The 23,737-nt window shown below is 37.1% G+C and overlaps 1 protein-coding gene across 1 annotated transcript in view; it reads left to right on the top strand.

Moving 5' to 3' along the window:
• The window catches only part of LOC136878897 (ES1 protein homolog, mitochondrial), a 128,984-nt gene that overhangs the window by 79,913 nt on the left and 25,334 nt on the right, over nucleotides 1-23,737 (top strand). Inside the window, exon 5 of the mRNA XM_067152489.2 lies at nucleotides 1,891-1,967. Within this exon, the coding sequence (XP_067008590.2) occupies nucleotides 1,891-1,967 (77 nt within the window). The remainder of the gene's footprint in view (nucleotides 1-1,890; nucleotides 1,968-23,737) is intronic.

The following is a 23,737-nucleotide window of genomic DNA, read 5'->3' as shown; positions in this document are numbered from 1 at the left end:
ACAAAATATTAGTAAAGAAAATGGTAGAAATTTGACTAAAACAGGAGTTATCTTGGTTTTTCCATCAATTAAACATATTTATTCACGGTGTAAGTTGGGCCGATGACCTTCGATGTTAGGCCCCTTTAAACAACAAGCATCACGGTGTAAGTACACCATTCCTGCAAAGTCTGATATGTACACTCTGAAGAATATCAATTAATTCAGAAAAGGATGTTATTCTTGTTCTATGAAATTTATTTACATGGGTATTTTATCCACCTTTCACTCAAAATTCCTCTACATCAGAGTCTTCAAAATAATTTAAACATTGTCTTTGGCATATAATCTTAATGAATATAAAAGAAACCAAAAAATGAAAGGAAAATAGTATCATTCTTGTTTTATAAAATATTTATTAATACCAACACTTAGCCCACTTTTCATCCAACTTCTTTTACATTAGAATATTCCTCAGACGTGTTAAATTTAATTAATGAATGCACAAATCCTGTAGCACAGGAATCACGAAGCTTCTTTTACTAACCAGAGAAGACTCAACTACTAATAATCTTTATATTGCTGCTGCTGTGCTGCGCCTTTAATATTACGAGCGAGACATACATCTGATTATAACTATGCTATACTTGCAATGTTGACATCAGAAATCATTCAAATTCCGTGGGCTTGTACAGCCACATCTCTGCAGTACGTAGAAAGTAAGTTATGTCGTCCGCCAGCAAAGAGCGCAATCTTGCCACATCCGAGGTTATAAGAGTGTTATCCACATTAGAATTGGAAGATGAATATTCCTATTTTAGTGATTTTGAGAATAATGATGATAGTAATGACTCTGATTATAATGAAAGTGCAGATGTTTTTTTTTTTTTTTTTTTTTTGCTAGAGGCTTTACGTCGCACCGACACAGATAGGTCTTATGGCGACGATGGGATAGGAAAGGCCTAGGAGTTGGAAGGAAGCGGCCGTGGCCTTAATTAAGGTACAGCCCCAGCATTTGCCTGGTGTGAAAATGGGAAACCACGGAAAACCATCTTCAGGGCTGCCAATAGTGGGATTCAAACCTACTATCTCCCGGATGCAAGCTCACAGCCACGTGCCTCTACGCGCACGGCCAACTCGCCCGGTAGTGCAGATGTTGACCAATGAAAAGAAAGAATGGGGCTTTTACAAAAGAGATTTCATCTCAGCAATGAAAAGGATAATGAAGAAAAGCAGGCAGGAAGTAACAACCAAACATTATTGCATACTCAATAGTACCATTGTCGTATTAATTTTAAAACAAATCCATGCAGATATAAAGATTAACAGTTTCAGTGACTTCAGAATAAAAATCATTCTTGTAGAAGGCAAGTTTTGCTGTAACTCTTAGTGGAAAGCTAGTTTTGGAAAAGTTCGCCAACTTTTATCGATTATCACTGCAGCAAGATGCAAATTATGCAAAAACAGGTTTCACCATCCTATAGGGGGCTTCAATATGAGTGTGAATCAATAAAAACTGAGCTCGATAGCTGCAGTTACTTATGTGCGACCAGTATTCGGGAGATAGAGGGTTCAAATCCCACTGTCGGCAGCCCTGAAGATGGTTTTCCGTGGTTTCCCATTTTCACACCAGGCAAATGCTGGGGCTGTACCTTAATTAAGGCCACGGCTGCTTCCATCCCAGTCCTAGCCCTTTCCTATCCCATCGTCGCCATAAGACCTATCTGTGTCGGTGCGACGTAAAGCCAATAGCAGCAGCAGCAGAATCAATAAAAAAGTAAATTTCCAATTTTTTGCAGAAAGCAAGTTTTGCAAAAACGGTCCTCAATTGTGTCAGATACTCTTTATTTAATGCTGTATATTGGTAACTTAAAACTGGACTTTTATCTCATGGTTCAATCTTTCTTTCAGATAAAGGCACTGGCAAATGGCCGTATGCTGGTACTATAGATCAGTTGAAGTCATTGGGAGTTCATGTGGAGTTGAAGGTGAGACTATTATTCACTGTGCTATTAAATATGTAGTGTCTCAATTATGGTCTGTCCATAGAATCTGTGATGTTTGGTTGCACGTAAGTTACCAGGGGGGGGAGGGGGGTGCTGAGGCTGATTGGGGATTGCTACTTTTACTACTTTCTCCCAGCTAGTCTCAAGAGGGAAGCAAGCAAGTTAAGATCACTCTAAGGGTCCCAAAGAGAGTTTTGTGTATAATACTGCAGTACACATACCAAAACTTTGGTGTGATGCACCTATCTTCTCTTCTCCTTAGGACACAGTTTCCTACAAAGGTTGGCAATGCATTTGATTACGATTATTCGTAAAACAGTGCTCAAAAGATTTCAATAGAAGTCTCTCCCTACAGATTATCGTCATTCGGTTTTCCCCTTGATGGTGAGTAGGGAGAAGGTTGTATTGTTCACCTCTCATGATGTACCTGAGCTGTTGCTCTTTGATGGCTGTTAGAAGCTCTAAGGTATTTCAAGGATAACACTTGCTGAAGAATTGTGTTGTTGATGTGCAGGGAAGCCTGTTTTGGTGTTTTCAAAAATAAAGTCAGTTTGGCCATTATTCATGAACAGACAAAATGCTGCACTGATCCATGCAGTGTTATTAAGCTTATTATTAATGATTTGAAGATCAGTAAAGCTACTGGCTAACACAAATGTATCATCAGCAGAGCAGCTCCCTCGATTTTGAACTCTGCTGTTTGGTTCCAGTAGAGCTGAATGATGATACGTAGATCACCAGTATCAACACCAGTAGTTTTTAAAAATCTTGGCAAGTTTTGCATGATATGTGCAATCGCAAGGTTTTTGATAGTCTATGAAGCATTCATACATGTCAACATTCATATCCAGACATCTCAGAGTCAGTAATAATGTTATTGGCTTTACGTCCCACTAACTACATTTACGGTTTTCGGAGACGCCAAGATGCCGGAATTTAGTCCCACAGGAGTTCTTTTACATGCTAGTAACTCTACTGACACGAGGTCGATGTATTTGGGCACCTTCAAATACCACCAGACTGAGCCAGGATCGAATCTGCCAAGTTGGGATCAGAAGGCCAACGCCTCAACTGTCTGAGCCACTCAGCCCGGCATCTCAGAGTCAAAACATGCAGAGAGAAAAGAATCATCTTTGGCTAACGTTATTCAAAAGCATTAGTATGCAGCTTTTTATTTTCAGGATAGAACATTAAGGGTTGTGAACTTCATATTGTTGGTCTGTATTGAACTGAGATAACATATAAATAATGCACAGTAGAGTTTTCCACCTATTCTATACTAAGTTGTATTTACAATATTTACATTACATGGTACTAGTTTCAACCCTACTCGGGGTCATCATCAGCCATATTAAAACATACACAATATTTAGCGAAATCCTAAAACATGTTTTCTAGCAGTAAGAGTCTTATGAAAATATAATTTTACAATATGAAGTGTGGTTGAAATGTTGCAAATGAAAATGAAATATTACGTGTGATGTAGGTGAGTAATAATTAATACAGTTGAACCTGCTTTATATGTAACTCTGTTCTGCGTAATTCGTATTTGTACATTATTTCCTTTAGGTCCCGGCAAAATGTAATTTTAAAGCGTGTTAATTAAACCTTACTTATATGTAATTTGCAGTTATACGTATTAAGTGTCAGTGAAATATAACTGAGTTTTATGTAATTGTAGTGAACACATGCTTTTTTTTAAAAGAAACTACTGTATTTACAAAGTCTCCTCTTTGTCGGCGTAAGCAGAAGTAGAGCAGTAGGGTTTCGGTGCTGAAACAGAACACAAAGAGTTTCGCCTACCGGGCGAGTTGGCCGTGCGCGTAGAGGCGTGCGGCTGTGAGCTTGCATCCAGGAGATAGTAGGTTCGAATCCCACTATCGGCAGCCCTGAAAATGGTTTTCCGTGGTTTCCCATTTTCACACCAGGCAAATGCTGGGGCTGTACCTTAATTAAGGCCACGGCCGCTTCCTTCCAACTCCTAGGCCTTTCCTATCCCATCGTCGCCATAAGACCTATCTGTGTCGGCGAGACGTAAAGCCCCTAGCAAAAAAAAAAAAAAAAAAAAAAAAGTTTCGCCGAGTGACATTGTTGACCCTTTCTTACTGGCGGCTTAATAAAGGCCAACCGAGCGAGTCCCCTTTGCTCTCTATCTCGCTCCTTCTCTACCTTTTTCGTTTTTTACTTTCACAGTGCCGCCAAAGAATAAGATACCTTACAAGCAAAGTGGGCAGTTTCGGTTTGGAAATAAATGAAAATACAGTAAATTTGTTTGAATATGAGAATTTCTTTCGTGGGAACTAAGGAGAAAATGTCCAAGGTGCTGGTATCTGGCGTTTACTGTTGAACAGTACTGTAGTTTTGTCATTCATTTGCTACTGATTAGCTAATGAGAACAGAAAAAGGAATGGTTTTACCCTAGTTGAGAAAGTAAAATTTATATGAGAAGTGGACGCTAATCCACACAAAACAAAAAAGAAATTGCTTCAGACTTACGCATTGCGTATACCATGCTGTGTGCAGTCATCTGTAAAGGAAACGATATTTTGGATGAGTTCTTAAAACTGGGTTCAAAATCAGCAAAGCACAGCGGTTAACAGGAAGGAAGGTACTTAGTTTTGGAGAAAGCACTTTTCACATGGTTCCAGCAAAAGCGGGCTGCAGCTGTACCAATTAGTGGTGACATATTGAAGGCAATGGTGATAGACTTAGCTAGAATGATGAGTATCACTGCTGATTTCAAGGCTTCATCAGGATGGTTGCAAGGTTTTAAAGATCGTCATGGAATCACAGGGACATCAATTTGCGGTGACTCAAAAGTTGTGGACGGCATCACAGTGCAACACTGGAAAGAAGAGGTTCTGCTGGGTATTGTAAGCGATTATCAGCCTCCAAACATCTACAACTGTGATGAGACCGGCCTATTCTACTATCTCCTTCCTAATAAAACATTAGCTGAAAAAGGTGACTCATGCCATGGAGGGAAAGAAAAGTAAAATTCGTGTAACAGTACTTCTCGCCACCAATGCAGATGGATATGACAAACTTCCTCCACTTGTGATAGGAAAATCGAAGAATCCGAGGTGTTTTAAGAGTGCGAAAACATAATGTACGGAATATGAATCCAACAGAAATTCCGGATGACTATGCTTCTAATGGAACAGTGGTTGAAAAAACTAGACATTAAAATGAAAAATAAACAAGGAAGTTCCTTCTTCTTATGGATCGATGTGCAGCACACCCACCTCGAATCGTTCTGGGGAATGCCTGTGTGGAATGTTTCCCTGATAACTGTACCAGTGTTCTACAATCGCTTGATTTGGGCATCATTGCAAATTTCAAAGGGCATTATAGAAAAATGCTGGTTCCACATTTAATAACACTGAGTGATGCAGGAAATGAACCTCTCTCCTTTAATTTGCTACGAGCCATGAACTTTATTTCGACTACCTGGAAGCAGATGTCATCCTCCACAATCAGCAACTGTTTCCGTAAAGCTGGTGTCTTACTAGAAGAGGCTACCTCTAATGATGATTATGGAAACAAAAGTTTGTCTGGCAATGAGGTAACGCTACCGGAGGGTGTAGAATTTGATACTTTTGTGCATTTTGATGATAATCTGGCTGTATGTAGAGAACTACCAAATGAAGAGATTATTGCAGATGTATGCCAACAACGCGATGGTGATGGACCGACTATAAGCGATAGTGACAGTTATGGAGATATCAACTTGAATCTTGAAACACCTGAACTGAGTGAAGTGTTAAGTGCAATCAATGTGTGTAGGCGTTACATCAGTGTGAAAATTTGTAGTGAAAATGCATTGAATTCATTATTAAGTTTGCAAAAGGAGGTTTATACTCTTAATGGAAGAAAAATGAAACAAGCCAAACTATCTGATTTCTTTAAGGCTGGACCAAGTTCAAAATAATATTTTTTTTTCTTAATGTATTTATTATTTGCAAGGATGTACACATGTAGGTCTATTCCATTGCATTTTCAGTTAATATGTGACATATTGTGTAAGTCTGATTTCTAAGTAATTCTGAGTTACAAGTAGTTTTTTCTCCTCCCCTTGATATACACATAAGTCAGGTTCAACTGTACAAGTACATTATACATGCTAAGAATTCTGAAACAAAAGTACAAATAAAGTGCTCTGTGTTGTTAAAATTTATAGACTCATGGAATTCAGTAGGTCCTGGTGATTCATAACGGTTGTGGACCGAGTGCAATGGCAATAAAAATGAACACAATGTAAACTGACACATGTATAAAAATATACAAGTATGTACAATGTCTGAGTAGCCAAATGTGTAGTTGATACTCTCTAGAAGAAGAGCCGACTAAACACTGTATCTGCTTAAGTGAAGAATTTGGCAATTGGTGTATTAAGTACCCAAGCCGTGTTGATGGGCTGCATGGTTGATTGTTGTGCAGAATGTGAAGTTTTATCAATTCTTGTTGAGAAGAAAGTAGACACTGCATGTGGTGATATTAATTGGTGGAATTCTCAATTCATAGCGGAAAACAAATTGGACCTATTAAAATTAAGAAAAGCCAGTAAAAAGCAAAGTACGCAGAAAGAGGAAAAGTTTACCACAAAGTGAATGGACACTTACCTTGCGCTGTGGTGTGTGTAGCTTAGCTGGTAGCGGAAGGGGAAATATGGGCGGGGAGGAAGGCAGGCACGTGCGGGTTGGGTAGAGTGGAGGTGGCTTGGGAGGGGATGAGGTGGGAGGTGGAGGGTTTGGAAGGGGGATTTAAGGCAGAGCTGAAGGGTACGGGAGAAAGGGTAATTGTTTTGGAAAAGTACCTTTAATTAAACTTAGGATTGTGTTTTGGTTGGCTGAATTATTGTTTCTGAGAAAAGTGATAAATAAATCGTAAAGTATGTTGGGTTTCTCTGAGATTTCATAAAGATTGTAATTGGCATTAAAATATTGGTCTAGGTGTATGTAGTAATTTTTCATTATGTTGAGTAAAGGACCCTTATTTGCTAATTCAAGGATGTCCATGTCCTATTTGATATTGGTAAAATTATGGTTATAATCTTGCATGTGTTGGCCGATAGCTGAAAACTTATTGTATTTTATTGTGTTAGTGTGCTCATGGTATCTTATATTGAAGTTTCTTCCGGTTTGCCCGATGTAGGATTTTTCACAGGTATTGCATTTGATCCTATAAACTCCTGATTTAAGAAAAACTGCTGGTCTTGTTGATATGTGAAGTATTGTGTAAAACGTTCATGTTTTTATTGTTGGTTTTGAAAGCTATTTTAACACCTTGTTTCATGAAGATATTGGTTAACTTGTAAATATCATTGTTGAACGTAAAGGTGGAAAATGTTAGAGGTGTAGTTATTTCTTTTTTGAGGGTAGTTTTAGGGCGATGTTTGTGTTTATTGATTATCCTTTCTATAAAATGATTGCTGAAGCCGTTGAATTTTGCAATACCGCGGATTATGTTAAGTTATCATTCTTTAGATATTTCTTGGACATAGGTATGCTAAAAGCTCGATGAACTAGGTTATTGTATGTAGCTCGTTTGTAGGATTGGGGGTGTACTGAATCTTGGCGAATGGTGGAGGCTGTTAGAGTAGGTTTTCTGAATATTCTATAACTGAAAGAATCTGATTTTCTAGTGATAGTTAAATCTAGAATGTTAATTTTTTTATTTGATTGGGATTCTAGTGTGAATTTGATATGAGGATCAATATTGTTGAGTCTTACGAGGGTGGTGGAAGCGTTGATTTATTGTCCATGATTATGAAAACATCGTCAACATATCTGGCCCAGAAGTGAATGTTTTCAAATTCATTGTCAATTTTGGTGTATTCGAGGAAATCTAGCTATATTTCTGCCAAGATGCCTGAGGCCAGTGATCCCATTGCCAAACCATCCTGTTGGTATGTGACATTGTCGAAAGTGAAAAAGTTATTGTTGACAATTAGTTTTAATACTGTGATAAAATCTTGTATCTCTACTTTGCTCAAGTGGCTGTTTTTGTTTAAATTGTTTTTAATTATCAGAATTAATTTTGATACATGTATGCTCGAGTACATATTTACAATATCGAACAACATAAGGTGCAAGCTTTTTACCATCACCTGTTACAGCAAGCATTGCCAAAGAGAATAGCATTGCAGTACATAGTTCTTTCTTGCTTCTGCTAGCGCTTACAATAACACTCAATGTCCCTTTCTTATCGATTGTTCGACTTTGTGGCATATGGAAACTGATTGGTGTCTAACTTGTGGTTCCTATTTGGGAGAGCAAATATTCCTTCACTTTATGTTTCTTAATCACAAAGTGATGAAAATCAGTTACTTTTTGGTTGAAATCATTCAGCATTTTGTGGCATAATGGTGTTCTTCATCGAAAAGAAAGTCCATTTTTCTTCATAAAATTAATCATCAAGCCTTGGCTAACATTTTAATCCAAGACACTGATTCCATGTGCAGCAGTTATTTGATGATAGTAGAGATTTTGATGTTGATGTTTTGTCTTAAATGGGAAGTGATACATCAATGATGCTCAAAAGGTTAAAAAAGTGAAGGATTATGCCGTATGTTAAGAAAGAAAAGTGACGGGCGGTAGAAGAGAGAGAGAGAGAGAATTTTTCTGTGGAATTTGTCCAAGGAACTCAGGGCTGCATTCCAATAGGTGCTTCCAAAAATTGTTGGCCGATTGATGATATAAAATTTTGTACAGATTTACATCCATAGTATAAAATAAATATCTGTATTTTTTCCCATATTCACTTAAATTAGACCTGCAGTGGATGCAAGTGGTGCCGTTCCTGCCACCAAATGCTGGTTCTTATGAAAATCTTGATTAAAGCTGCCAGTGTATGAAATCAGGATATTCAGGTTGGTAGTTGTGGGTATACCACTGCACCTGCGTGGCCCCTAATGGTGGGAACAGAATAAATTTTTGCTAATTGGAGTGAGATAGCGAAGTGATATAGTACCTGGCTTCCTACCAAAGTGGCCATGGTTCGAATCCTGGCCAATGCATATGGGATTTTTGAATTGAAAAGTCCCATCCCAGTGATTCAATTTTCGGGCTGTGATGATATTAATAGTTGCATTAAGCTTCAAGCTTGTTGTTTTTTTATTTTCACCAATAGTTCGTCAAACCAGGAAAATAAATGCATTGAGAAAGTGCAATGATTTCTAAAGTGGCTGGAACTTGATAGCTGGGCTTGATGATGATGATGATAAATTCCCATTCTTTATCAAAGCAACAGTTTGATTACTTATTAAACACAACTACTAAAATATGACGTCCTCTCTCTCAAGAGATGTGTTGCGGTGATTTGAGATGCAAAAGGGTGAGAGGAAAGTGGCCGTAGCATATAATATGAACTGTCCCGACATTCGATTTAATGAAGACAATGGAAAAACCACGGAAAATTATTTTCAAGACAGCGAATGGTCAGACCAGCCCACTGCCTTCCGAATGTAGAGCTGTAAAGCTGTGGCCACTGATAGTCAAAGCTACTCTTCTCAGTATATTAATCATGCTCATTTTGCATCTGTATGTTCAGGCAAAACTAATGCAGTTCTCATACAAGTTTGAAGATACGATTTTCAGATCCACTTCACGTCTCTTGTTGACTGTTGACTACCCATGACAAAAAAAAGTAAACTGAAATAATCAACAACTTACACTGATGTATAAACCACGCATTAATCTTTAACTCTTGTGCAGAGCAAGCAGCAGCTACCTACTAAGTGAAGCCAGGAAAGGGCTGCAAACTAGAGAAGAAAAAAAAAAAGCACTCACTATCTCTTTGGAAAAAATAGGAAACTTGTTTACTCTCATATCTTCAAAATATGGTACGCCATCTGTAGAGCAAATACTGTTCTATAATTTGTACAAGATGTACATTACTTTGTGAAATATTTTTTACTGTTTTTAATTATAATGTTTTCTCTTTCTTTCTTTCTTTCTTTCTTTCTTTCTTTCTTTCTTTCTTTCTTTTTTCTTTCTTCCTTCACTCTTCACTCTTGACATTGTATAAACCGAGCCAATCCGGGAAGAAAGACATCCGGGTCATCACAAATAAGTGTACGTTGTCATATATTGTAATATTTTCACATGAAAACCACTAAGATCTTGTATAAAACTATTATTTTTATCATTTTGTTTTTGTGCTTTTGTAAATATTGCAGACCTACTTTGAAAGCCAGAATAGTGAGACCTTTTGCTAATATGTTTAAAAATCATTTTTAAATGTTTCAATACATTGGAAATTTTAGTATTTACAGCTCCCAATTACTTGAAATAATTTCAAATAAGTTCCCTGTACATACATACATACATATATACACTATCATTATAGACTGTTATGCCTTTCAGCGTTCAGTCTGCAAGCCTCTGAGAATTTACTAAACGTCGCCACAATCTTCGATTTGCAACTAGTGTTGTGGCCTCATTTAGTTCTATATCTCTTATCTTTAAATCATTAGAAACCGAGTCTAACCATCATCGTCTTGGTCTCCCTTTACTTCTCTTACCCTCCATAACAAGAGTCCATTATTCTCCTAGGTAACCTATCCTCCTCCATTCGCCTCACATGACCCCGACACCGAAGCCGGTTTATGCGTACAGCTTCATCCATCAAGTTCATTATTAAATTAGCCTTTATCTCCTCATTCCGAGTACCCTCCTGCCATTGTTCCCACCTGTTTGTACCAGCAATCATTCTTGCTACTTTCATGTCTGTTACTTCTAACTTATGAATAAGATATCCTGAGTCCACCCAGCTTTCGCTCCCGTAAAGCAAAGTTGGTCTGAAAACAGACCGATGTAAAGATAGTTTCGTCTGGGAGCTGACTTCCTTCTTACAGAATACTGCTGATCGCAACTGCGAGCTCACTGCATTAGCTTTACTACACCTTGATTCAATCTCACTTACTATATTACCATCCTGGGAGAACACACAACCTAAATACTTGAAATTATCGACCTGTTCTAGCTTTGTATCACCAATCTGACATTCGATTCTGTTGAATTTCTTACCTACTGACATCAATTTAGTCTTCGAGAGGCTAATTTTCATACCATACTCATTACACCTATTTTCAAGTTCCAAGATATTAGACTGCAGGCTTTCGGCACAGTCTGCCATTAAGACCAAGTCGTCAGCATAGGCCAAACTGCTTACTACATTTCCACCTAACTGAATTCCTCCCTGCCATTTTATACCTTTCAGCAGATGATCCATGTAAACTACGAACAGCAAAGGTGAAAGATTACAGCCTTGTCTAACCCTTATAAGTACCTTGAACCAAGAACTCATTCTACCATCAATTCTCACCGAAGCCCAATTGTCAACATAAATGCCTTTGATTGATTTTAATAATCTACCTTTAATTCCATAGTTCCCCCGTATAGTGAACATCTTTTCCCTCGATGCCCTGTCATATGCTTTCTCTAGATCTACGAAACATAAACACAACTGCCTATTCCTCTCGTAGCATTTTTCAATTACCTGGCGCATACTGAAAATCTGATCCTGACAGCCTCTCTGTGGTCTGAAACCACACTGGTTTTCATCCAACTTCCTCTCAACGACTGATCGCACCCTCACTTCCAGGATGCCAGTGAATACTTTGCCTGGTATACTAATCAATGAGATACCTCGAAAGTTGTTGCAATCCTTCCTGTTCCCTTGCTTATAGATAGGTGCAATTACTGCTTTTGTCCAATCTGAAGGTACCTTACCAACACTCCACGCTAATTTTACTACTCTATGAAGCCATTTCATCCCTGCCTTCCCACTGTACTTCACCATTTCAGGTCTAATTTCATCTATTCCTGCTGCCTTATGACAATGGAGTTTATTTACTATTTTTCCACTTCCTCTAGCATAATTTCACCAACATCCTTTTCCTCCTCCCCATGAGCTTGGCTGTTCGCAACACCACCAGGATGATTTCCTTTTACATTGAGAAGATGTTCAAAATATTCCCTCCACCTCTCCAGTGATTCCCTGGGATCTATTATGAGTTCACCTGAATTACTCAAAACACTGTTCATTTCCTTTTTCCCTCCCTTCCTAAGATTCTTTATTACTGCCCAGAAAGGTTTCTCTGCTGCTTGAGCTAGCCTTTCCAGGTTATTACCAAAATCTTCCCATGACTTCTTTTTGGATTCAACAACTATTTGTTTCGCTCTGTTTCTTTCATCTACGTACCAATCCCTGTCTGCCTTGGCCCTTGTTTGGAGCCATTTCAGATAAGCCTTCTTTTTACGTTTACAGGCTGCTCTCACTTCATCATTCCACCAAGATGTTTGCCTTTTCCCATCTTTACACACAGTTGTTCCTAGGCTTTTCCCATCTTTACACACAGTTGTTCCTTGCTGCTTCTATTACAGCATCCCTGAATGCCACCCATTCACTTTCTATATCCTGAACCTGCTTGCTGTCTACTGTTCGAAACTTCTCACTAATCATATCCATGTACTTCTAATTTCCTCGTCCTGGAGACTTTTTACCCTTATTCGTTTGCATACAGATTTCACTTTCTCTACCCTAGGCCTAGAGATACTTAGTTTACTACAGATCAGATAGGGGTCTGTATCATCGAAAAACTCGTACATTCCTAACAGATTTCCTGAATTCAAAGTCTGTTAAGATATAGTCTATTATGGATCTGGTACCCCTAGCCTCCCATGTGTAGCGGTGAATAGCCTTATGCTTGAAGAATGTATTCGTAACAGCTAAACCCATACTAGCACAGAAGTCCAGCAAATGCTTCCCATTCCCATTATCTTCCATATCTTCCCCACTTTTACCAATCACGCTTTCGTATCCTTCAGTTCTATTCCCAACTCTCGCATTGAAATCGCCCATTAGCACTATTCTATCTTTGCTGTTGACCCTGACCACGATGTCACTCAATGCTTCATAAAACTTGTCAATTTCATCCTCATCTGCACCCTCACATGGTGAATACATGGACACAATTCTTGTCCTAATTCCTCCCACTGACAAATCTACCCACATCATTCGCTCATTTACGTGCCTAACAGAAACTATGTTGCGTGCAATGGTATTCCTGATAAAGAGCCCTACCCCAGACTCTGCCCTTCCCTTTCTAACACCCGTCAAGTACACTTTATAATCTCCTATCTCTTCCTCATTATCTCCCCTTACCCGAATATCACTTACTCCTAGCACATCCAGATTCATCCTCTTTGCTGACTCAGCCAGTTCTACCTTCTTTCTTCCATAAGCCCCATTAATATTGATAGCCCCCCATCGAATTCCATTTCGTTCGCCAAGTTGTTTCCAAGGAGTCCCTCACCTGTCAAATGGGAGTGGGACTCCATTACTCCCATAGGTCCGAGGCTTGCTTAAAGTGTTGTGAGCTCGGTAAATTCATGAAGCAGGATGATGCCCTACTTGCACATAGTCCAAGTGAGGATCTCTCCTCTAACGGGTTATGGACCATGAGTGAATTGTATAGTCCTAGCCGCCTGAGCACAAGGAGGGCCACGACTCAGAATATGTCCGAGATGCCCACTCCCATTCCATAGCAACTGGTATCCCGACTCTCAGGACCACTTACTAGGCCACTCAGCCGTTGCCCATGGTTCACGAACTAGGACGTGACTACAGTAACCCACAAACATGAACCTGTACATGTGCAGATTAAATAAATCAAAGCTTAACAGTCAAGAAATATTATTAACCGATTATTAATAGGAAAAGCAGCCGAAAGGGCATCTACAATATACAATATGATTACATCAAATTTTTCATTATTCTTTGCTAAGTTGGACAATGCTTTTGGTCCTTTCTAAACACAACACAATAAAATCTAAATAAAAATGTTAAAATCCAATAAAATACACAAAATTAAATACTAGATGCTATTTTTCCTGAAAACAATACGTAATGTACCAACACTTTTATCTCTTTTAACTTATTACTAAAAAAAAGTCTATAATGACCGAGCAAGTGGCCACATAGCTTGGGTCACAAAGCTATCAGCTTGCATTTGGGAGATAGTGGATTCTGTAGATGCACTTGGTGAGCGTGTCTACACATAATAATAAATAGGGAAAAATTGAAAAATATCAAAGTTTCGATGAATCACATGCAAGTTTTGGAAATAAGACGGTTAACTTATCAATACGCAAAATCGAAGCATACGCAAAGGAAACATAACTTACAGGCCTAACAATGACAACTACGGACAGGAGTGGAACATAAAGGAGCTCTATTGAGGTCCATGGGAAAGTATGCCATTATGGGGAAGAAAAGGTTCACGATCATACACCTCAAACTCATAATATTGACAAAAAAAAAGATACAATTACAAAACAAATAAAGAAATAAATGGCAGATTAGTTGACAATTAATTTTTAAAATAAATGCAATAAAGTTTCACAAAAGATTCACGGAGTAAATGGAGGCATCCTCGAAAGAATCAAAATGAATACGATACGTTATTCAAGAGAGAATGTTACATTTACCTGCAATAACAAAATATTGAGCCAGAAAAGGTTTGCCTCCGAAGATAACATGTAACGTATTAGTCTAACAGGGAAGTTCTACTGAAACTTGATTGTGGTGAATATGGTAATCTAGAGGAAACTCCGGCGCACAGAATAAAATTTTACATTATCACGGAAAGTTATGTTAAAGGTGATATAGACCGAGACCTGAGAATGAATTGAAATTAAAGAAAATACCAAAGAATTAGAAAAATAGCGCTTACCATCAGAGGCAGTAGGCCCCGACGGAACTAGTCCTCGAGCACACCTGCTCACGAGGACGGTGAGATGGTAAAGATGCCGGCAACACGCATCATACATACAATGCCGGCAGAAGTCCGGATATGGACAAATCACAATCAACCAATAGGACACCGAATTTCTCTAGATTCCCTTTTTTTTTTTTGCCAACTGGAAAGGTCATTATTCTGACCAATCCCATTGCATGACCATATATGGTCATTTTCTAACCTGCTGATGCAAGATGAATTGCATCACCTATCTCTCCATGTGCAGTACCTATTGATCCAAAAGTTATGTACCGCACATGTTTCGCCAAAGCACAATATTTCACTTTTCTTCCAATTATATTAAAAATCTACAATCTTTAAATGTTTTTCTCTTGAGGCTTCTTGAAATAAATTTAACTGATACACAACTCTAATACAACACAAGTAAATGAAATTTATATATGTCACTTAATCGCTCTTGCAATGTTCATTTACAGTTCCAAATATACTGTATAAATGATTTCTTGAGGTTTCCCTAAATTGCATACAAGAAATATTACAATAATATTCAAAACACATTCAAATGAACATAAATCTTGATGTTGTCATGTCAGGAACGTCCATACAAATCGAAGACTCACAAGTTACATGTAATTAATCTCATAACGGGACCGTATTGAGGACAATATATTAAAATTATAAAATCCTTTTAATCACAACCACCTACTCAATACATTATATTACTCATTGAATTATAAAACAATCATGAGGTGTCTTAAATAAAGGAACATGTTTCGTTCGACATAGCGAACATCATCAGCCTTAATTTACAAGGATTAGGTCAGGGCCCTGAACTGAATGATAAAAATTATTAAAAAGGTGACAATACCATAATAAAAAGTAAAATGATAACATTAAACATGAAATTATAACGATATGTACAGATTAACAGCAAGAATGCAGAGGAATACTTTGAATGATGGTAGTCTATAGAGTTAAAACAAACATGAGGTTGTAAAAGTAAAAAGATACAGATGTAGTAGATCCCAAATTATAAGTCAATGTGTGAAGCGTGGACCAATCGCCGACCATGGAGCTCCTAATTGAGCAAACCAAAAGTTAAAATAGAGTCTACTGAACAGCGCGAGCCAAGCTGAGTCAGTCAAAAGGCGCAAAGCGACGAAGCTAAGGTTGAAATGACGTAAACTTCAGTAGTTAGGAATTCTGTAGGAGAGCCAACACAATGCCAGAAGGAAATACAGGTTGAACTAGTCCGTATTTACACGCTAGCAGTAGAATTAAACTTATACAACGTAGGACACCAATGTGGACTCGTTAAGTAACTATAACTTGAAAGTAGGGAGAGTTCCAGCAAACCAGATTGAATGGAGCAGATTATGGCACAATTGGAGTTAGAAATCTGAAAAGAAAGAAAAGGGAGGAAATATAAAAATATGTTATAATGAAAAAAAGGTTAGTAAAAGTTAGACGGAGGCTTACCCTTGGGACTAGTGTGAGGTGTTCACTAACGTTGGCTGCGCGAATCAAACTGGCGAGTAACCTTATTGCTGCTTCTAGTATTGTATGTATGTATACGTAGAGGCGGGGAGTGAGTCATGTGAGGAGGAGGGGTGACCGATTCCTTAGGCGGGTCGGGTAATCGTGGAGGGGGTGTCGCATGAGAGGGCAGTAGAGTAGTAGTTGTTGTATTATTAACAGTTGTATAATTAAAGATTCTCGTAAAGTTATTATTATTTATATTGAAAAGAGAGAGTAGTTCTGGAATTTTCTCGATTATTGGACTTTTAATTTCTGAAGTATCATTTAAATTTTGATGCCCGTTGAAATGCTGGTCTAGGAATATGTAAATGTTCTCAAACTCTGTCATAAGTTTACTTTTATTGACGTATTTCAAGATTTGAAGGTCTTTTTCAATTGTAGTAAAACTGTGGCCAGTCTCTTCCATATGGGTGCTCATGGCGGAATACTTTTTATGTTTCGAAGCGTTGTAATGTTCAAGGTATCTGGTCAAAAAGCTACGTCCAGTCTGTCCGATGTAGGAGAATCCACAATGGGTGCATTTAAGCCTATAGATACCAGAGTTCGAGAATTTATTGTGATTAATGTTAACTATATTTGAATTGAAAAATATGTTACGGTTCGTATATCGGGTTCTATAAGCGATATTAATATCGTATTTCTTTAGAGGGTTAGTAACTTGAAATAGGCCTGGATTTGTGTAGGTGAAGGGAGCATATTTCGTTTTTTTAGGCTTGTCTGGAATCAATTTTGTTGCAGTTTTTAATTTTATCTTGTTAATGATTTTATTAATCATTAAGGGGTTATAGCCGTTAATTCTGGCTAAATCCTTAATATAGTTTAGTTCTTTTTTGCGATTATCAGTTGTCAGCGGGATTTTTAATGCTCTATAGACAAGACTAAAAAATGCAGCCTGTTTATGAGATTGCGGATGTAAGGAATCGTTTCTTATAGTGATGGGGGCACAAGAAGGCTTTCTAAATATTTGAAAAATGAACTTATTATTCTCTCTTGAAATGTTTAAATCCAAAAAGTTTAGAGAACCATTGATCTCATCTTCCTTAGTGAATTTGACATCATTGTCAAGCTCATTAAGGGATGTTAGCACACTGTGACTATCGTTTTTCTGTGTATCTATAATGGCAAAAGTGTCATCAACATACCTTAACCATAATTGAAGACCATTAATATTATTGATTATTTTGTTATTTTCCAAATCATCCATAAAGATATTAGCTAGAATGCCCGAGATCGGGTCACCCATTGCTAGGCCCTTTTGATGATATATTCTATTATTGAAGGTGAAATAGTTGTTATTAAGTACAAATTCTAACAGACTGATGAAATTATCTATTTCGCATTTGCTAAGGTTACTGTGTTTTAAAAGGTTTGATTTAATAATCTTGACAGTTTTGCTTACCGGAATATTGGAATACATATTGGTAATATCATAGGATACCATTATATGATTATGCTCAAGATTGAATTTCGATAATTTTTCACAAAATTCAACGGAATTTCTTATATAGGCTGTATTATTGAATTTAAAGTGTTTACTGAGAAAATTATGCAAAAATTTTGAAACTTTGTAAGAAGGGCTGTTCATGCAGTTGATGATAGGGCGTATAGGTACGTCTTTTTTATGGATTTTAGGCAAAGCTTTTGCAGTTGGAAGTTTCGGGTTCATTATTATAAGCCTCTGATACTCGTGCTCTTGTAGTAAGAACGGCAGATTCTTCAATAGGTTCTTCAAACTTCGTTGGATTTTGGGGGTGGGATCTTTATTAATAATAGTAAAACTGCCATTAGCGAAGAAATCTTCGGTTTTTTTAATGTAGTCATCTTTATGTAGTAATACTATGGTGGGACCTTTATCAGCTTTAGTGACGATAATATTATTATTATTAATTTTATTTCTTACATCATGTATTTGTTTGCTAAGGTTCGGATTCGAGGTAGTTTTCAGTTCTTTCGCCAGAAAAGGAAGCTTTTTCTTTATTTCGTATTTAATGTCTTTATGCACTTCTACGGGGAGTTTTTGAATGTTAGATTCAATTTCCGCGACTGTGGTAATCAGATCGTCGGTTTTTTTCGGGTTAGGCCAATTAAATTTCAGGCCTTTATCAAGGAGGGATAGTTCATTATCTGAAAAGTCAGTATTAGATAAGTTCACTGTAGTAGGAAAACGATTTAAGTCGGCGGAAGGGAGGTTAGTTTTACTGTTGACACTACTCTGTTTATTCTTAGTGTTTTGCAATTGTATCAGTTTATTGTCTAATGTTGTTTGTTTCGTCTTCACTATGTCATGTACCTTTTCATTGACAAACATGGAGTATGAACTCCATTCTAATGGGGACATACTAGAGGATATTTCAAGATGCGTCTTATAAAGTTGTAGGTTTAGGAACGATTTCTTTTTGTAATGCGCCTTGATTTCGTTTTTTAACCAAAATTCATTAACTTTCGTTTGAGTTTTACGTAAATCAGAAATCGAAAAGTTTTTTCTTTGAAGGTGTTTTAGAAATTTGGGAATTAGTCCATGCTTCATACATTCTTTTAAAAATTGAATATCTCTAGATATTTTGCTGACCTTGACTTTGAGATTAAGATATCTATTCCTTTTCGTAGCCTGGTAGGCAGCTAAGTTACATGTAATTAATCTCATAACGGGACCGTATTGAGGACAATATATTAAAATTATAAAATCCTTTTAATCACAACCACCTACTCAATACATTATATTACTCATTGAATTATAAAACAATCATGAGGTGTCTTAAATAAAGGAACATGTTTCGTTCGACATAGCGAACATCATCAGCCTTAATTTACAAGGATTAGGTCAGGGCCCTGAACTGAATGATAAAAATTATTAAAAAGGTGACAATACCATAATAAAAAGTAAAATGATAACATTAAACATGAAATTATAACGATATGTACAGATTAACAGCAAGAATGCAGAGGAATACTTTGAATGATGGTAGTCTATAGAGTTAAAACAAACATGAGGTTGTAAAAGTAAAAAGATACAGATGTAGTAGATCCCAAATTATAAGTCAATGTGTGAAGCGTGGACCAATCGCCGACCATGGAGCTCCTAATTGAGCAAACCAAAAGTTAAAATAGAGTCTACTGAACAGCGCGAGCCAAGCTGAGTCAGTCAAAAGGCGCAAAGCGACGAAGCTAAGGTTGAAATGACGTAAACTTCAGTAGTTAGGAATTCTGTAGGAGAGCCAACACAATGCCAGAAGGAAATACAGGTTGAACTAGTCCGTATTTACACGCTAGCAGTAGAATTAAACTTATACAACGTAGGACACCAATGTGGACTCGTTAAGTAACTATAACTTGAAAGTAGGGAGAGTTCCAGCAAACCAGATTGAATGGAGCAGATTATGGCACAATTGGAGTTAGAAATCTGAAAAGAAAGAAAAGGGAGGAAATATAAAAATATGTTATAATGAAAAAAAGGTTAGTAAAAGTTAGACGGAGGCTTACCCTTGGGACTAGTGTGAGGTGTTCACTAACGTTGGCTGCGCGAATCAAACTGGCGAGTAACCTTATTGCTGCTTCTAGTATTGTATGTATGTATACGTAGAGGCGGGGAGTGAGTCATGTGAGGAGGAGGGGTGACCGATTCCTTAGGCGGGTCGGGTAATCGTGGAGGGGGTGTCGCATGAGAGGGCAGTAGAGTAGTAGTTGTTGTATTATTAACAGTTGTATAATTAAAGATTCTCGTAAAGTTATTATTATTTATATTGAAAAGAGAGAGTAGTTCTGGAATTTTCTCGATTATTGGACTTTTAATTTCTGAAGTATCATTTAAATTTTGATGCCCGTTGAAATGCTGGTCTAGGAATATGTAAATGTTCTCAAACTCTGTCATAAGTTTACTTTTATTGACGTATTTCAAGATTTGAAGGTCTTTTTCAATTGTAGTAAAACTGTGGCCAGTCTCTTCCATATGGGTGCTCATGGCGGAATACTTTTTATGTTTCGAAGCGTTGTAATGTTCAAGGTATCTGGTCAAAAAGCTACGTCCAGTCTGTCCGATGTAGGAGAATCCACAATGGGTGCATTTAAGCCTATAGATACCAGAGTTCGAGAATTTATTGTGATTAATGTTAACTATATTTGAATTGAAAAATATGTTACGGTTCGTATATCGGGTTCTATAAGCGATATTAATATCGTATTTCTTTAGAGGGTTAGTAACTTGAAATAGGCCTGGATTTGTGTAGGTGAAGGGAGCATATTTCGTTTTTTTAGGCTTGTCTGGAATCAATTTTGTTGCAGTTTTTAATTTTATCTTGTTAATGATTTTATTAATCATTAAGGGGTTATAGCCGTTAATTCTGGCTAAATCCTTAATATAGTTTAGTTCTTTTTTGCGATTATCAGTTGTCAGCGGGATTTTTAATGCTCTATAGACAAGACTAAAAAATGCAGCCTGTTTATGAGATTGCGGATGTAAGGAATCGTTTCTTATAGTGATGGGGGCACAAGAAGGCTTTCTAAATATTTGAAAAATGAACTTATTATTCTCTCTTGAAATGTTTAAATCCAAAAAGTTTAGAGAACCATTGATCTCATCTTCCTTAGTGAATTTGACATCATTGTCAAGCTCATTAAGGGATGTTAGCACACTGTGACTATCGTTTTTCTGTGTATCTATAATGGCAAAAGTGTCATCAACATACCTTAACCATAATTGAAGACCATTAATATTATTGATTATTTTGTTATTTTCCAAATCATCCATAAAGATATTAGCTAGAATGCCCGAGATCGGGTCACCCATTGCTAGGCCCTTTTGATGATATATTCTATTATTGAAGGTGAAATAGTTGTTATTAAGTACAAATTCTAACAGACTGATGAAATTATCTATTTCGCATTTGCTAAGGTTACTGTGTTTTAAAAGGTTTGATTTAATAATCTTGACAGTTTTGCTTACCGGAATATTGGAATACATATTGGTAATATCATAGGATACCATTATATGATTATGCTCAAGATTGAATTTCGATAATTTTTCACAAAATTCAACGGAATTTCTTATATAGGCTGTATTATTGAATTTAAAGTGTTTACTGAGAAAATTATGCAAAAATTTTGAAACTTTGTAAGAAGGGCTGTTCATGCAGTTGATGATAGGGCGTATAGGTACGTCTTTTTTATGGATTTTAGGCAAAGCTTTTGCAGTTGGAAGTTTCGGGTTCATTATTATAAGCCTCTGATACTCGTGCTCTTGTAGTAAGAACGGCAGATTCTTCAATAGGTTCTTCAAACTTCGTTGGATTTTGGGGGTGGGATCTTTATTAATAATAGTAAAACTGCCATTAGCGAAGAAATCTTCGGTTTTTTTAATGTAGTCATCTTTATGTAGTAATACTATGGTGGGACCTTTATCAGCTTTAGTGACGATAATATTATTATTATTAATTTTATTTCTTACATCATGTATTTGTTTGCTAAGGTTCGGATTCGAGGTAGTTTTCAGTTCTTTCGCCAGAAAAGGAAGCTTTTTCTTTATTTCGTATTTAATGTCTTTATGCACTTCTACGGGGAGTTTTTGAATGTTAGATTCAATTTCCGCGACTGTGGTAATCAGATCGTCGGTTTTTTTCGGGTTAGGCCAATTAAATTTCAGGCCTTTATCAAGGAGGGATAGTTCATTATCTGAAAAGTCAGTATTAGATAAGTTCACTGTAGTAGGAAAACGATTTAAGTCGGCGGAAGGGAGGTTAGTTTTACTGTTGACACTACTCTGTTTATTCTTAGTGTTTTGCAATTGTATCAGTTTATTGTCTAATGTTGTTTGTTTCGTCTTCACTATGTCATGTACCTTTTCATTGACAAACATGGAGTATGAACTCCATTCTAATGGGGACATACTAGAGGATATTTCAAGATGCGTCTTATAAAGTTGTAGGTTTAGGAACGATTTCTTTTTGTAATGCGCCTTGATTTCGTTTTTTAACCAAAATTCATTAACTTTCGTTTGAGTTTTACGTAAATCAGAAATCGAAAAGTTTTTTCTTTGAAGGTGTTTTAGAAATTTGGGAATTAGTCCATGCTTCATACATTCTTTTAAAAATTGAATATCTCTAGATATTTTGCTGACCTTGACTTTGAGATTAAGATATCTATTCCTTTTCGTAGCCTGGTAGGCAGCTAAGTTACATGTAATTAATCTCATAATGGGACCGTATTGAGGACAATATATTAAAATTATAAAATCCTTTTAATCACAACCACCTACTCAATACATTATATTACTCATTGAATTATAAAACAATCATGAGGAGTCTTAAATAAAGGAACATGTTTCGTTCGACATAGCGAACATCATCAGCCTTAATTTACAAGGATTAGGTCAGGGCCCTGAACTGAATGATAAAAATTATTAAAAAGGTGACAATACCATAATAAAAAGTAAAATGATAACATTAAACATGAAATTATAACGATATGTACAGATTAACAGCAAGAATGCAGAGGAATACTTTGAATGATGGTAGTCTATAGAGTTAAAACAAACATGAGGTTGTAAAAGTAAAAAGATACAGATGTAGTAGATCCCAAATTATAAGTCAATGTGTGAAGCGTGGACCAATCGCCGACCATGGAGCTCCTAATTGAGCAAACCAAAAGTTAAAATAGAGTCTACTGAACAGCGCGAGCCAAGCTGAGTCAGTCAAAAGGCGCAAAGCGACGAAGCTAGGGTTGAAATGACGTAAACTTCAGTAGTTAGGAATTCTGTAGGAGAGCCAACACAATGCCAGAAGGAAATACAGGTTGAACTAGTCCGTATTTACACGCTAGCAGTAGAATTAAACTTATACAACGTAGGACACCAATGTGGACTCGTTAAGTAACTATAACTTGAAAGTAGGGAGAGTTCCAGCAAACCAGATTGAATGGAGCAGATTATGGCACAATTGGAGTTAGAAATCTGAAAAGAAAGAAAAGGGAGGAAATATAAAAATATGTTATAATGAAAAAAAGGTTAGTAAAAGTTAGACGGAGGCTTACCCTTGGGACTAGTGTGAGGTGTTCACTAACGTTGGCTGCGCGAATCAAACTGGCGAGTAACCTTATTGCTGCTTCTAGTATTGTATGTATGTATACGTAGAGGCGGGGAGTGAGTCATGTGAGGAGGAGGGGTGACCGATTCCTTAGGCGGGTCGGGTAATCGTGGAGGGGGTGTCCAATAATCGAGAAAATTCCAGAACTACTCTCTCTTTTCAATATAAATAATAATAACTTTACGAGAATCTTTAATTATACAACTGTTAATAATACAACAACTACTACTCTACTGCCCTCTCATGCGACACCCCCTCCACGATTACCCGACCCGCCTAAGGAATCGGTCACCCCTCCTCCTCACATGACTCACTCCCCGCCTCTACGTATACATACATACAATACTAGAAGCAGCAATAAGGTTACTCGCCAG

This window comes from Anabrus simplex, chromosome 8, assembly GCF_040414725.1.
Source record: "Anabrus simplex isolate iqAnaSimp1 chromosome 8, ASM4041472v1, whole genome shotgun sequence".
Lineage (NCBI taxonomy): Eukaryota > Metazoa > Arthropoda > Insecta > Orthoptera > Tettigoniidae > Anabrus > Anabrus simplex.
This window is presented reverse-complemented; position numbering and strand designations above follow the sequence as displayed.